The 16,737-nt window shown below is 42.6% G+C and overlaps 1 protein-coding gene across 1 annotated transcript in view; it reads left to right on the forward strand.

Annotated features, from left to right (window-relative positions):
- The window catches only part of CDC42BPA (CDC42 binding protein kinase alpha), a 370,767-nt gene that overhangs the window by 261,229 nt on the left and 92,801 nt on the right, over nt 1-16,737 (forward strand). The window contains 1 exon segment of the mRNA XM_030557374.1: nt 392-639. Coding sequence (XP_030413234.1) covers nt 392-639 — 248 coding nt within the window.

Here is a 16,737-nt window from a genome sequence, read left to right on the forward strand (position 1 = left end):
GATTTAGGGGGAACCAGGACTGGGATATACAAGAATTGAACCCTGTGATCTTTTTCTGACTGCGTATGTATATGAATGCCAGAATGTGGCCTGTTACATTGTACAATGTGGTTATACTGTCATTTTAAAAGACCTGAAAATTATGCTATATTTAAGTGACTAGCTCACTGATAAAAAGAGGAGTATCAGTCCCAACTCTACTTTCACACTGACTTTTACGCAGTTGAGATAAATGTATATATTTAACTGTAGTCTATTGTATAAATTATACCCTCACAGCATGCCTTCTATAAACATCAGCTTGTGTATATCAAGATTAAATTATTATTAAGCGTATGTTTTCGGTGATCTGCCGTGCAAGAAAACTAATTTTGGGATGTTCCTTTTATAGCAAAAGCAAGTTGGTCGCTCACCAGGGGTGAGCAGCACAGAACATCAGCAAGAGATCACCAAATTAAAGGCTGAGTTGGAAAAAAAGAGTGTTTTCTATGAAGAGGAACTGTCCAAACGAGAAATAATACATGCTAATGAAATCAAATCCCTGAAGAAAGAACTGCGGGATGCAGAGAGCCAACAGCTTGCCCTCAAGAAAGAGATCATGATCTTGAAAGACAAGTTAGAAAAGACCAGGAGAGAGAGGTAAGTGTATCCCTGCAGCTCACCAGTGAACTCTGGACACCTTAATATCTTCAAATGCATTTACAGAGCACACCATCACCCCAGGATTCTGACTGCAATAAGAGACATATTCGTATATTCAGTGTCATAGATGAAAATAAATAAACTTGAAATCTCTATGTGATGGGTTCCTCCAGCGTGCCACCTGGATCTGGGGTACCACTGAGCCCTCTGACCCACGAGCCTGGGCTTCTTCTCACACTGTGCTGTTGTGACAAGCTGCAAAGCCCTCCAAGCTTCTACTTTCACCAGCATGCACACCAGTAGGGACACACCCAGCTGCAGTTACATGCAGGCTCTCTAACTACCAGCCTCCCAACCTAGGCCCCCAGAGCAGTACCATCCTAGTTGGTCAGATCTGGCCAGTATATGGGTTTAACTTGGTCAGCCTCTCCCTCAATGCAAAGAGGACCATGCACACTTGGGGTAACCAAACTGAGATTATCCCCAGACACCTTAGTCAAACGCACACTGGTTTGGATTAAAAGATAAAATAAGTTTATTAACTACAAAAGATAGATTTTAAGTAGGGCTGTCAAGCGATTAAAAAAATTAATCACGATTAAAAAAATAGAATAACATTTATTTTAAATATTTTGGATGTTTACTACATTTTCAAATATATTAATTTCACTTACAACACAGAATATAAAATGTAGAGTGCTCACTTTATATTTATTTTTATTACAAATATTTGCACTGTACAAAATAAAAAAAATTCAGTTCACCTCGTGCAAGTACTGTAGTGCAATCTCTTTATCATGAAAGTTGAATTTACAAATATACAATTATGTACAAAAAAAACCTGCATTCAATAATAAAACAACGTAAAACTTTAGAGCCTACAAATAAACTCAGTTCTACTTCTTGGTCAGCCAATCACTCAGACATACAAGGTTGATTACAATTTGCAGAAGACAATGCTGCCTGCTTCTTGTTTACAATGTCATCTGAAAGTGAGAACGTTCACATGGCACTGTTGTAGCTGGCATTGCAAGATATTTACGTGCTAGATGTGCTAAAGATTCATATGTCTCTTCATGCTTCAGTCACCATTCCAGATGACATGCTTCCATGCTGATGATGGGTTCTGACTGATGCTTAATGAATCAAAACAGTGTGGACTGACTCATGTTCATTTTCATCATTTGAGTCAGATGCCACCAGCACAAGGTTAATTTTCTTTTTTGGTGGTTTGGATTCTGGTTTTCACATCAGAGTTGCTCTTTTAAGACTTCTAAAAGCATACTCCATACCTCGTCCCTTTCAGATTTGGAAGGCACTTCAGATATTTAAAACTTGGGTCATGTGGTGTAGCTATCTTTAGAAATCTCACATTGGTACTTTCTTTGCATTTTCTCAAATCTGCGAAGTGTTCTTAAAACGAACAACATGTTCTGGGTCATCATGTGAGACTGCTATAACATGAAATATATGCAGAATATGGGTAAAACAGAGCAGGAGACATACAATTTCCCCTACAAGGAGTACGGTCACAAATTTAATTGACGCATTTTTTTTAAATGAGCATCATCAGCCTGGAAACGTGTCCTCTGGAGTGGCGGCCAAAGCATGAAGGGGCATATGAATGTTTAGCATATTTGGCATGTAAATACCTTGCAATGCCAGCTACAAAAGTGTCATGTGAACACCTGTTCTCACTTTCAGGTGACACTGTAAGTAAGCAGGCAGCAGTATCTCCCGTCAATGTAAACAAACTTGTTTGTCTTACTGATTGGCTGAATAAGAAGTTGGACTGAGTGGCCTTGTAGTCTGTAAAGTTTTACACTGTTTTGTTTTTGAGTGTAGCTATGTAACCAAAAAAAATCTGAATTTGTAAGTTACACTTTCATGATAAAAGAGATTGCACTTCAGTACTTGTCATTTTCACAGTGCATATATAAAGTGAGCACTGTGTACTTTGTATTTGTGTACTTTGTATTCTGTGTTGTAATTGAAATCAATATTGAAAATGTAGAAAAATATCAACAAATATTTAATAAATTTCAATTGGTATTCTATTGTTACAAGTTTGATTAATCACAATTAATTTTTTTTAGTTAATCGCGTGAGTTAACTATGATTGACAGCCCTAATTTTAAGTGATTATAAATGATAGAAAACCGATCAGAGCAGATTATCCAATAAATAAACAAAAACACAAACTGGGCTTAACATACTTGATGAATTAGCAAATTCTCACCCTGAGTGATAAACAGGCTGCCTTTGCTTTGCAGCTTGGGTTTCCCAGTTTTTCATACATAGGCCTGGGGCCATCATTTCCCCCAGTTCAGTCTTTATTCCTCAGGTGTTTCCAGGTGTGTTGTTGTAGGGAGATGTTGTCATGATGTCATTTCCCCCTTTTAAATCATCTTTCCGCTTGCTGGAAAGCTCTTTTGCTGTGACCTGGGTCAAACAGTTCCCATTGTCTAGTGCTAACTCTGAGAGGTTTCTATTGTATACAGTTCCTGGGGTAATCCTTATGTTTGTGTGCATTTCCACAAGAAGCCATTAACATTGTTTGGCCTTTTTACTATTGTATCTGAAAGGCTGCTTGTGGTGTTTTCAATCTCACAGCATGTTTCAGTAACACATACATAGCCAAACTTCATAACTTCACATACCTGATAGCACATACAATCCAATGAGATATTAATGTCTTGCAAATCAAGACTTCTAGAATGATACCTCACAAGGCATACTTTTTGCAAAACATATCCTAATTATATGACAATGATGAATAAAGGGGTGACAGGGTGTCACACCCTATACTAGCCATCTTAAAAAATATATTTGAGGAGGTGGAACAGTTACTCTTCCTTGCGTCAAATTCTGCACTGTCTTACCACTCCCATTAAAGTAACTGGATTTGCAGAGTTGTAAATCAGGGAAGGATTTGCCCCATTGTAGCTTAAATAATTTTTAGCATTTTTCTCTGTTTGATGGTTTCATCTTTTCATTGGACAAATAATATGCTAGAGATTAGCTACTGCTTACACTTTCTGCTGGCCCGGGAACAATAGTTTAAGGTGGGCAGATGCTCATCTGCACTGGTTTTATTCAGTGCTAATGTCTGTCACCATGCCACTGAATATACAAGTCTCTTCATGGGTACTGAAAGGGTGATTTGTCAGACCTACTTTTATTGTCATGTGGGGGAGCTTACAATTTGCCTTGAATGTTCACTGCAGGGCCAGCCTTAGGGCCAGGCAAACGAGGCCCACACCCAGGGCGCTGTAGCCAGGGGGCGCCATAAGGGACTGGGGCTTCCCCTGGCTGGCTGTGGCCGGACTCCTCTCTTTTCCAGCCCTTCCCTGCTCTGGGCTTCTCCCTGACCTTGCTGCCCTGGCCCCTCCCTCACTCGTGCCTCAGCCAGGCGGCTGAGGGCTCCAGATCTGCCCCGGTCCTGGGGAGCCCAGAGTGGCACAGCTGGGGCGGTAACTGGTAACACAGCCCACTGCTCACTGCCCAGAGTGGAGCCAAGTCCCTCCCTGCCTGCTGCCTTGCACCGCTTGGTCTCCAGCAGGGGCTGGTCAGGCCAGGGCCAGGAGGAGCAAAACTTCCATGTGAGTCGTGAGTGGGGCGGACTGAGCCAGGGGAGGGGGAAAGGGAAGGAGGACTTAAAGTGACAGTACACTCACTGTCTCTCAAACTTCCCTCACACACACACCCAGGCTCTCACACCCACATACACTTTTTCTCTCACAGTTTCCCTACACAGATTGTCTCAGACACAGTCTCACACTCCCCAACACACACACTCTCTCACACAATCCCCCAACACACAGTCTTTCTCTCTCTTTCTCTCTCTCACACACACACACCACACAGAGGCGCGCTCTCTCTCTCTCTCTCTCACATGCACGCGCACGCGCACACACACACTCGTGTATTATTATTATTGTTGTTGTTACTGCTTGGTACTTCCTGTCAAAATGCTCGTGGTGAGCCAAGAGTAGATAGGGTCTGCAGAGGGGCCGTGGGTTCTGGCAAGATGCAGCCTCCATGTAACAGCACAGAGCCTGCCTTGAGCCACAGGCCAAGCGCCAGGCACCACAAGCCATTGCAGCAGCACAGAAGTGTGGCAATACACCATATACCATGCCACTTTTACATCTGTGCTTCTGTTGACAGTGGCCTAGGAATTTGCTAGTTGTAGCAGTTACTCATTGTGATGTTATCTGATTAAAATATGACCACGTAAATCATTGTTGCAACCACCATTATATATTCAACTAATCTTGTACAAAATGTGGCATGTAAGATGTCTATGAAAAGGTTATGGTTTGCTGAATGTTTATGCTATTTGTATGCATGTATCATTTTTGTATTCGAAGTTATGAATATTGGCGCTATACCTGTATTTCAAGTGTTTGTTCCTGGGGTAACGCCAGCACATCTTGAAGGGACTAGTCAAAGTAAGTGGGTCATCGAGGGATTCTTAACTCCCAGTGAACCATGGGAGACACCCATCTACATTGAATGGACTTTCCTGTGGACATTGCATATGAAGTATAAGTAATGGCCCAGCAGTGATGGGTGGGGAGGGAGGAGGAGCCCAGGGAGCCTGTAGGAGCCAGGGGTGATGGTGGGAGGGGGAGGGAGGGTGCCAAAATACAAATTCGCCCAGGGCACTATTTTCACTAAGGCCAGACCTGGTTCACTGAATGGTATTTGTCAGTAAAGGCAAGTACATCTAACTGGATAATGTAGCAGTAGTAATAATAGCTTGAGTGTAGCACCATCATTGATGAAGATTTCAAAGTGCTTTACAGGCAGTGGCCCATCAGTTTCCTTAGTCTTTCTCACAGCAGGAAGCAAGATAGAAGGACCTCAAAGGTGTAGTTCATGCAAAGAGGAAAGGCAAGTGTATGGGATCTTGCACTTCCATGACCACAGTGTGGGAACTGAACAGAAGAGTGAAAGATAAGGCAAGAGGCAGGGAACAGCAACTTTAATGCTGTGTTCTTCTTCAAGTCCCTATAGGTATCTGCTGTGGGTGTGCAGGCAATCCATGCTCATGAGACTGGAAGATTCTTCACTAGCAATGCCCTTGGTCCATGCCTGCATCTCCTCAGGCTCCAAACCAAGGGTATAAGGGTGGCACAGACCAGCCACCTCTCCAGTTCCTAGCTACTGCTCGTGGTCCAAGACATAACTCCAACAGTATACACAGCTTTGCTAGCATTCCTGCCTTCTACTCAGGTTTTCTTGTAAATAGTTTTTATCTTTGTGCAGATTGATAGCTATATAGATAGTGTTTTGAGATTAGGAGTTCTGCCCCCGTTATCCCCACAATTCAGATCACCTTTTATGCCTTAAATCTTGCATAGCCTGCCCCAGGGTCTTCCCAGTTGGTAATCCCTATGCCTCTTGCTTGTACTGCATTGGAGAGGCTCACATTCCATTCAAGTGCAAGATTTATTGTTCATTTCCACCTCGTACATGATGCTCTTGCAAATTCTGATTTAGGATGTATCTGATGGAGCTCTCCATGAGGCCACAACACAACTCTGGGTCTTCTGATCCTGCTAAGCATCAGCAAGATCCACCTATTACTGCCTATTTGGACCAGGTTTACCTTAGTCCCATTTTGTCCAAGTCCAGACTTAAAGGCTCTAGCAGATACAAACAAGAAGAGGGTAAGAAAAAACATGCTAATAAGAAGTGGGAGAAATCCCCACCTAAGCCCTCTGAGAAGAGGAGTGCCTCCCCTACAGCTTCTAAGTCAAGTGAGACTCTGCACTTAGTGTAAATTGCCAGGGAGCATAGGCCAGTATCGTCAGTACTGAGAGCCAAGAACACTCAAAGACTGCCACCTATGCAAGGAGTGAGTCCGGCTCCATTATTAGTGATGGAGGGGAGAGAGTGATTTCCCTGTATACCACAAGAAAAGATGCCAAGACTTAACATTAGACTCAAGTCTGCACTGTCAGCTCCACTTACAGACATTCCCACTACACCTGGCTATACCATCCTTGAGGACCTAGCAGTTAATACTGACCTGGAGTTGTCACTACTCTCAGATCCAGTAATTTCCACAGTGGTACATATGCCGTCAGTACATTATTTGCTAGTCCCTTCTGTGGTTTCAGCTGCTGATACTAATGGATCTGCACATAGATTCCGAGAACTTGTATTCCTCCGGAGAGATTGAGGCTGATTCATTGACTTGGCTTTAGCCCCTACAGGAATTCCAGAGCCTCATGGTGCCTGATCTCTCCTACAAGACAGTCTATTGATCCCAGGACCAGTGGCACCGTGCCCCATGAGCACCACCTCTGTATCCATACAAGCCTACGTTCTCACCCTGTTGAGGCTCCCGATCCTTACTTTAGACCTCCTGACTCCAGGAGATCAGAGCTGGACTACTGACAGAGAGCATCTCATAGTAAGAGCCTCAGCCCCCTCAGGAGTGCTGTGAGGAGAAGGAACAGCTGATCAACCGGAGCCACTCGATCCACTTGCAGTTCTCGCTTCCTCATGTCCTGACGAGGCAGTGACGTTTGACTCACCTTCACAACCTGATAATTACAAACAATTTCTGGACTGCCTGAAAAGAATCAGAGAGGCTCTGCAGATTTACCTGGAGGAAATTGAAGACCTTGCTTACAGCCTTCTGGATATCCTCCAGACCACAGGCCCTAGCAAGATGGCGCTTCCCATCAATCATGCCACTTTGGAACCAAACAAGGTTTCAGATGACAGAACAAGGAGTAATGGTCTGAAGTTGCAGTAGGTGAGGTTTAGGTTGGATATGAGGAAAAACTTTTTCACTAGGAGGGTGGTGAAGCACTGGAAAGGGTTACCTAGGGAGGTGATGGAATCTCCTTCCTTAGAGGTTTTTAAGGTCAGGCTTGACAAAGCCCTGGCTGGGATGATTTAGTTGGGAATTGGTCCTGCTCTGAGCAGGGGTTTGGGCTAGATGACCTCCTGAGGTCCCTTCCAACCCTGATATTCTGTGATTCTAAGGTGGTTTGACATACTCAAGCCACCTGCACCCCAACTCCGAAAGGGATGGAGAAAAGATACTTTGTTCCACCTAATGGGAAGGAATTTTTTTTTCCCCATTCCATCCCAAATTCTCTAGTAATTCAGACTGTCACTGAGCACAACAGATTGCACCAGCCTCGGTCTACTCCTTTTGACAAAGACACTAAGAAACTGGCCCTCCTTAGGAGAAAAAGAGTATCTTTTGCAAGCCTACAGTTGCAGATAGTAAATTACCAGGCCCTTATTTTGAAAAATGACTTTATTAATTATAGTAAGCTGAGATCATAGCAGTTGTTCCTGCAAGTGTTCCTCAATGTGTCTGACACCGTACCATGGTGACTTCAGTAGTCATCGGGAGGTGGGCTTTTGGCTTCACTCCTCAAGGTTTTCTAAGGAAGTCCAAGCTATGGTGGATAACCTCCCCTTTGAGAGTAACATTCTGCTCAGCAAAAAATGGAAATGTCATTACACTCTCTCAAAGGTTCCCATGACCCTCCTTTCCCTGTGGAATTATACCCCAGCACATTGGAGGAAGTACTCTAAACCATCTCTTTTCAGTCATCACCCTTTCCCCAGCTCCCTGTCAATCAACAGACTTACAAACCACCAGGAAATACCAGAAGATACACTGCAGCAGACAGCATACTCACAATTTTCCATCCGCAACCCCCTCTCAAGAAGTCATTTCAAGAGCTCCAGCCAGTCTCCACACCACCAGATTATCCACATTTTCTTTGGTGGCTGTCTCTTCTGCTTCTTTCCAATATAGCAACATCTTACACCAGACAACTGGGTCCCAGAGATGATCTCTATTGGCTACACAATAGAATTCCTTTCCATCGCTACATGAAACCCCTCTCCCCATCCCTCTTCAGGGACCTCTCTCATGAGAGGTTTGTCAGATAGGAAAGAGATTACCTTCTTCAGCTAGGAGCCATAGCGCCCATGTCCCCTCAACACAAGGGGAAGGGTTTCTGTTCGAAATACTTCCTTTTTCCCAAAAAGAAGAGCAAATGGAGAGCCATGCAGAATTTATTGCAGTGACTTTGGACTCAACTTCAGCCAAAGGCTATTTAACTCAGGACAGGTTCCTCGCAATGAGGAACCTCATTGCACAGCTCCAACTGACTTGTTCCTATTGGATCCTTTTAGGTCACATAGCCACCTGCTCTACGTAACACCCTACATAAGGCTCCATCTTCATTATCTTCAGGTGTGGTTATGCATGGTTTATGCTCTGAAAATTAGATACCTTAGTTTAGACAAACCAGTCTCAATCATTACAGAGCAACCAAGTGGCACCAAGTTTTTTGACCCAAAAAGAATCCCAGCTACACATCAATCTACTCAAACTTCAAGGAAGGTCTGAGGCTTGCAGAAGGTTTCTGTTTTTAGACATTCCCAACATGTTCTGGTCATGTTGGATAACATGACCACAGGGATCTACATAAATAAGCAGAGGGCAGCGAGGTCCAATTCTCTTTGTGCAGAGGTAGTCAAACTATGGATTTGGTGCATCCAACCCCAGATTAACCTGTCAGAGGTGCAACTTCCTGGAGTAATGAATACCTTAGCTGACAGCCTCAGCAGACACTTCTACAGGGACCATGAGTGGGAGCTTCACAGCTTGATGGTACAGAACTTCTTCCAGCAGTAGGGGGTCCCTGTTATGGGACCTCTTTGCATCACAGGTAAATAAGGAGTGTCCAACCTACTGCTCCTGTACTGCTCAAGTGCACAATACTACAGGGGATGCATTCTTGGTACAATAGTCAAAACTACTGATGTATGCTTTCCCAACTATTCCCATCTTACCTTTGGTCCTTAATAAGATCAAGCAGGACAAATCAACAATGATCCTAGTGGCAACTTGGTGGCCAAGACAGTTTTGGTTCACTAGCAGCTTCCAGATGTCCACACACCCATGTATCAGCTTACAACCATGGCTGACTCAAGACAAAGGTAAAACCAGCCATCCCAACCCAACATCTTTCCACCTCAAAGCCTGGTATTTGGATGGGCAGTGTGCTTAGAGAGCTTATGCTCAGAAATACAATCCATTCTCACTAACACCAGAAAGGCTTCTACAGAAAAATGATATACTGCCAAATGGAAGAGGTTCTCCATCTGGTACCAAAATTGCCATGTAATTTTGCTGTACTTTGCAGTCACTGCCATCTTGGCATATCTCCCCTCATCGAAGTAATCAAGTTTATCCACTAGCCCATCTAGTAGTTTATTTTTTGTACATGTGGCAATGATTAACACATTCTGTGCTCTGATAGACATCTTCTTGGTAATCACCTATGCTACAACCAGTTTTTCTGAGAGGTCTTGTCAGAACTTTTCCTCCAGTATCAGCACCAACTCCTAATTGGGACCTTAACCAAGTGTTGTCAGCTCTTATGAATCCACCTTTCGAGCCTTTGGTCTCTTGCTCCCTTCTCCATCTACTCGAGAAAGTGATCTTCCTGATAGCAGTCATCTCCACCAGGAAAGTAGGTGAGCTTTCATCGCTTTTGGCAGACTTTCTCCCTTTGTGGTGTTTCATAAGGATAAAGTCCCTGAAGTTGCACCCCATGATCATCTCAAAGGTTCCCTCTGAATTCCAACATACATCTACCAGTATTCTACGCATAACCTCATGTCACCAAGGAGGACAGGAAACTCCATTCTCTGGGTGTAGATAAAGCCCTGGCTTTCCATTTGTAAAGGATGAAACCCTTTAAAAATCCCTGAGAATATTCATCTTTATTGCTGAGTAGATTAAAGACTCTGGAAGTGGATTTTGGGCTGCATTCTGCTGTTCTAGGAACAAATGGAAACCTCTCTTTCCCAGGATATGAGCACCCATTCAGCTAGAGCACATACTACTTTCATAGTTTCTCTCCAGTGAATACCTCTCAGATAAATCTGTAGAGCAGTGACATGGAGCTCACTGCATACCTTTGCCAGACATTACACGCTGGTCCAAGCGTCTTCAGCAGATACGTCCTTAGACACAGCAGTACTGCAATCTGTGATGCAGCATAGTTCCTCGCACCCTCCTCCTCAGCGAGTACTGTTTGTGAGCCACCCACCGTGAAATACACATAGGGACCAGTGCTCTAAGAAGAAAGGAAGGTTATTTACCTTATAGTAACTGAAGTTCTTTCAGATGTGTGGTCCCAATGTGTATTGAACTACCTGCCCTCCTTCCCCTTTTGATCCTTTCTAGTTCATTTGTGGTAGAATAGCAAATGGAGAGGTTGTTGGTCAGCGCCACCCCTTATGCCCTGGGTTTGGGACACAAGGAGATGCAGGGCACAAGTGTGAACCAACAGACACTGCTAGCGAAGAATCTTCCAGTCTCAGGTGAATAGAGCATATGTTTGCACACCCACAGTGAATACCCATAGGACCACACATCTCAGAGAACTTGTTACTATAAGTTAAGTAACCTTCCTTTTCCCCTCTCACAGCAAAGTTAAAGAACAGACTACATTGCAGATTCCTGTTGTCCTGAGCAATGGTAGCTCTTGTTTTCAGCTTTAACACATTGTAATGTCTAAATAGATGGGGTGTGTGGGAGGGGGTCAAATGATTCTTAGGATAGCAGAGGTGACTGCTATATTTCAGAAAAGTATAGGCAGCTGGGGTCCACAGGAAATATCTCTGTTGTCCCTATGGATATCCTCCAATTCTAATAAAAATTGGATATTTCCACTACTTTTATTGATCTGCTGCTGATAGTAGAAGGTGGGATGAAATGAAAAATGGCTTTTAAAAAAGCCTTGTAAATGTGGGGAGGAGCAATTCTTCCCTAATGCATTGTTTTATGCAAGAGAGAAGTGTGCAAAGGAATCACTTCAACTACTGCTGGAATACAGCCATCTTTGGGCCAGATGTGCAGCAGCCCATTGTGTGTCGGTACATTATACCTTTGTTTTAGGACAGGAAGTGAATAATAACATCCAGTTGAGACAGTAGGGGTAGTTTCCATAAGTAGCGTACTATCACTATCACAGTTAAAGTTTTGACAAAATACTGGGGTCAGAAAACCTACAAATGCAAAAAAGGCTACCACATTTCTAGTGATCTGAAATGGAGTTACGGCTGTCACCTGAATACTGTAGTGACTCTTTAACACCATGTTTGCATGTTAGTTCAGTACTGACTCAGTGGGGAGCGTCATATTATGAATCGCCAACACCACAACCTGTCCAAGTTTTTCTTGGAGCTTTCTCATCCAAATATTGACCAGCCCTGACTCTGCATGGTTTGTGAGAACTTATCGGGTTACACCCTAAAGTTGTGCAGCTGCAAAAGTCAAAAGGTAATCAAATTTCCAATTCTAATATATTAGCTGAACAGTTTCAGCTGTTTCATGTTTGCTGTTTATAAATTTAATTCCAACAGGAGCTTTTAGATCTCTGTAAAGAAAAAGTGAACGTGAATGGAGTCTAGCGTGAATGGGACAGTATTTATAATATATATAATGGTACTGTGTGTGTGGTGTGTGTATAATGTTTGTAATATAGGAAAGCCTGTGAAAATCATAAACAAAAATGTATCAAGTATCCAAAATTAAGGGCTTTGACTCTTCAGTGGGAGTCAAAGACCTACAGTACAGGAAGGGCTCAGCATCTTACAGGATCAGCCTTCAAGAATATAAAACATTCTTTATAAGGGCCTGACCTTGCACCAGGCTCTTCTAGAACTGGCACGTATGGAGTCCCATTGCAGTCATTGGGACTCCACAGAGATACAAAGAGATACAAATCTACCCTAGCAGATACTAATGCATGACTGGGCCTTAGTAAGTGAAAAAAGTTGACCTGACTTGGATCTGAAGTAGCTCACTGATTTATGAGTGAAGAATTAAAGCTGTTGCTCCACTTTAAGTATTTGGTGGTCTTCTTTAGAGCACATTGTTTTAGTTTATAAAACTTTATTGCATTTTTCTCTTTACCTGCAATGTTTTTTGTTTTCATAACCAGACATAAAAAGTTTTCTGACTCTCTGCCAATAGTAAAGGGGCATTAGGTAGCAGTATTGCAAAGGATGAAGAAACACCTGGGAAGTTTTATACTGAACCTATCTGATTATTGAAACAAAGACATTTCTAAAAACATACCATATACCAAAATGGAAATTAAAAAAACAGGTCTTGCATAAAAATGAAAAACTGTCAGTATTTATATCTGATCCTGTGTGTTTAAAAAAATGATAACAAAAAGCTGAGATGTGACTGAAAGATTTTATCGTCTGCATTACTTATGAATGGCAAAGAAATTAGGAAGTTAAATAGGTTGTTCCACACAGGAGCTAGTAAGAGCTTTATACCATAGTATTCTGAATATGTTAAGTGTTTTCAGAAAAACTGCTTTTGTAAACTCATAGTTTTTTAAAAACAATTATTGGTACTATTTTTCAGATCCCTCCATTGCTAAAGATAAGATTTTCTTAGTACCAGTAGTCCAAGTGCATAAGTCTCAGAGGGAGAGAAAAATGCTACTTTTTCCATACTGGTGACAGTATGCTAAGGTTTAATAACTTGTGATTTACCAGGGCATGAAATAAATGACTTATACCATTCGAACACAGGAATACAAGATCAGACCTGTAATCCATCTAGTCCAGTATTCTGTGTCTGACAGTTATCCGTGCCAAATATTTTAGAGGAGACAACAAGAAACCTTCATTGGACAATATGGAATAGACTGTCCTTAGGAGAAGTTTCTTCTGAACCTGTGAATTAATGGATGGTTTACAGAGCACAGAAGTTTATAAGTCAGTTATGTATAGGGTGTGACACAGGTCTGTCAGATATTGGATGTTTGAGTTTGACTTCAGGGCCCCTTTTTGTTGTTTCAAAATAGCAAGATAAAATAATTTGTACCCTCCCCCACAGTCACAGTTATGAGGTTAAGGGTTACACAATGTCTGAGAAGATGTATTTCACATTAGTTTAGTTTATTGTGGCTCATTCACAATTATTTTGAGAATAAAAGACAATCTAGTGTATGTGTATACTTTCTATCATTTGTCAGCAGATAGACAGCTACGGTTTAGAGGAGAATAAAAGGTTGACGGGAGAGAGAGATTTTGATCTTCTTCCCTGCCCAAGGTGTATACCAGTGGATTTCATCACTTTTCTGAGACAGGGATTCGAGGCTTGTCAAGGAGATACTTGAGGGCAGTAGGTGGAGCTTTCCATTTACCTCTTATTTCTGAGGCTGCATTTTCCCCCATTACATTTCTTTATCTCCTCTCTTTGCTTCCCTTGCCTCATCCCTGATCAGTCTGATTTACTGGTATAGGGACTTATCACTAAGGCTACATTTTAGTCACAGATATTTTTAGTAAGAGTAATGGATAGGTCATGGGCAGTAAATAAAAAATCATGGCCCATGACCTGTCCATAACTTGTACTATATATCCCTGACTAAATCTTGGATGGAGGATGCCACAGGTGCTTACGGGGGGTGGCTGGTGGGTGCCATGGGTGCTTGGGTGGCAGCCCGGGGTGCCACGGGTGCTTGGGGGGCAAAGCTGCCTGGGAACCCTCCTGGTGCAGGTGGAGGGTGTTGGCTGAGCTGGCAGGCTCCCTATCCAGCTCCTTGCGGCTCCTCACCCAGCTCCTCATGACTACATGGAAGCGACGACATGTCCCTCCCTCAGCTCCTAGCTCCACATGCTGCCTCTGCCCCAAATGCGGGCTCCGCAACTCCCATTGGCCAGGAAGTGCGGCCAATGGGAGCTTGTGGGGGCAGTGCCTGCGGGCAGAGGCAGCGCATGGAGCTAGGAACTGAGGGAGGGACATGTCACCTCTTCCAGGGGAACCCCCCCAAGGTAAGTGCCACCCAGAGCCCTCACCCCCTCTCACGCCCAATCCCCAGCCCTGAGCCCCCTCCCACATGCACCCAAACTCCTGCTGCTGGTGGGGGAGTGTGTGGCAGTGGCCCCGAGACTGCCGCAGCCAGTGCGGCTGGCCCAGGGGCTGCCTGAGCTGCTCAGGTAGTCCTCAGACCAGCTGCACCGGCCTCTGCAAAAGTCATGGAGATCCTGGAAAATCACAGAATCTGTGACTTCCATGACAAACTCGCAGTCTTAACTATCACCATTGCAATTAAGAACTTCAGTTACAAATACTAAAAACATGTCAGTTATGTATCCTGTCCCTTTTCTCCCCTCTCCAGAAACAGGAGTTGGCAGAAATCCTAAAAACCCATCAACACAGTGGCTGTGATGATCAAGGCTTTACAGAGCAAATATTAGACAAAATTAATAGAAACCAAAACAAATCATAACAATAAACACACAAAACTAAACAAAAAGAGTTAACTAAACTCTTCTTTTTTTTAAGGCTTAATCTACTGTTTGAGAAGTTAGGCTTGACTCTGCTTCTCATACATGGCAGTGAGACTCATTATCCATTCCTCTAATACTTTAATCTGTTTCTGGCTATTGCCCAGTCTACTCATCATATGCATGGAATCTCTTAGTCTGAGAAAGGATTGGTGGTAGATTTCAGAATTGGAGTTTAAACAATAATAATTAACATGGTACATTGGTAGAATGGAGTATTTTGTTTTAAAGGATGCCTAACAACAAACAGTTTCAGAGATTAACCTAATATGGTGTACTATATTTCAAAGTCTGGTTGAAACATTAAATGAATTTCAAATTAGGAGTAGGAAATTCAAACCAGGAATACTCTTAAATGAGCTCAGCATAGCCACCATCAGCCTCTCAGCTTTTAAGGATGCTCTTGCAGAACTGTTATAACTCTTTGCCAAATTCTTTCTCAAAGACAGAGTAAAACCAGGATATAATTTCCTCATCACATAATCTGAAACACTGACCTGTTTGCAGTTAATTTCACACACTTCAAGACAGAGTTTTTGATGATTATTTTATCTGGCTTTTTAGTGAGTACCTACTAAGTATTTGAAAGATGAACAAAGATATTTATTGAATTAGTATTTGTGTGTGACACAGCCTGATTAGCCCACTGATAAAGTCCATCCTTGTTACCTACCATTAGTGAAAGTAAAATGCTATAAAGTGCTCTTCCTGAAATTCTGCAAGTGTAGGTGATCCAAAAAGGGTAGATTTGAGGTGGTGATGGTAGTATGTGGAGGGGGGAGCGGGAGGAGAGTAGCTTTGCTACATCGTATTACCCTTCTTCTGATCCCACAGACTGAGAGACTTGTGCTCCATTTAGCAGGAAGAGAAAGCCACAGCATCATCATTCACCTGAAAATCCACAGGGATTCCTTCAGTAAGGATAATGTTGATTAATTCAGCATTATATTACATGTGATGCCTCTCTGGTGAACAAAACCCACCTGAGTAGGCAAGCAGGGAGCAGGAGCTAGCCTGAAGCTTTTCACAGAATGAGCATCTGAACAGGCTTGAGAATCTGCTGATACTGATGTCTCCAGTTCAGTCATGATTGTGTCCCGGTTGGTCAATTGATCCATCTTCTTCTTGCTGATACTGATGGGTGAATCGTCAATGAGTGGCCTTTTAGGTCTGCTAAATTAGCCTAGCAATATTGTAAGCAGAAGCTTTTCTCATCACTGGTTTAATTCTGCCAGTCCAATGACTGTTCCATACATGGCATGCTATTAGCTCGAGTTCTCATCTCTGGCAGTTCTGCCTTTAATCCTGCCTGGGATCAGGAAGTGTAGAGATATACGGAAATTTAAAATGCCATTTTAACAAAGTAGGATATATGAAGGTTTTACCTTTAACTGTGAATGTCTGAATTTGTGGTGATGCCTTTCCTATCTTTTATTTTGCAAAATTATAATTGCTGAGCATTTGGAAGATCTACCCAAAGAATGAAGTACTAATAAGTAGACTGAGAAATGCTAGTTTCCTGAGGGTCTACAGTCCTGCAGTGAAGGAAGGTTAATTTTATCTAACGATAACACTAAGCACACTGACTTGCTGTCCTAATACTAAGAAGATAATCATGTTGTTCACATTTTAGGGGGGTTAATATTTTTAGTAATATGTTTAATATTTTTACTTTCAGCTGCTTTATGTATTAATTTTTAGAGCCTTACATACTCA

Source organism: Gopherus evgoodei, chromosome 3, assembly GCF_007399415.2.
Source record: "Gopherus evgoodei ecotype Sinaloan lineage chromosome 3, rGopEvg1_v1.p, whole genome shotgun sequence".
NCBI classification, from domain to species: Eukaryota; Metazoa; Chordata; order Testudines; family Testudinidae; genus Gopherus; species Gopherus evgoodei.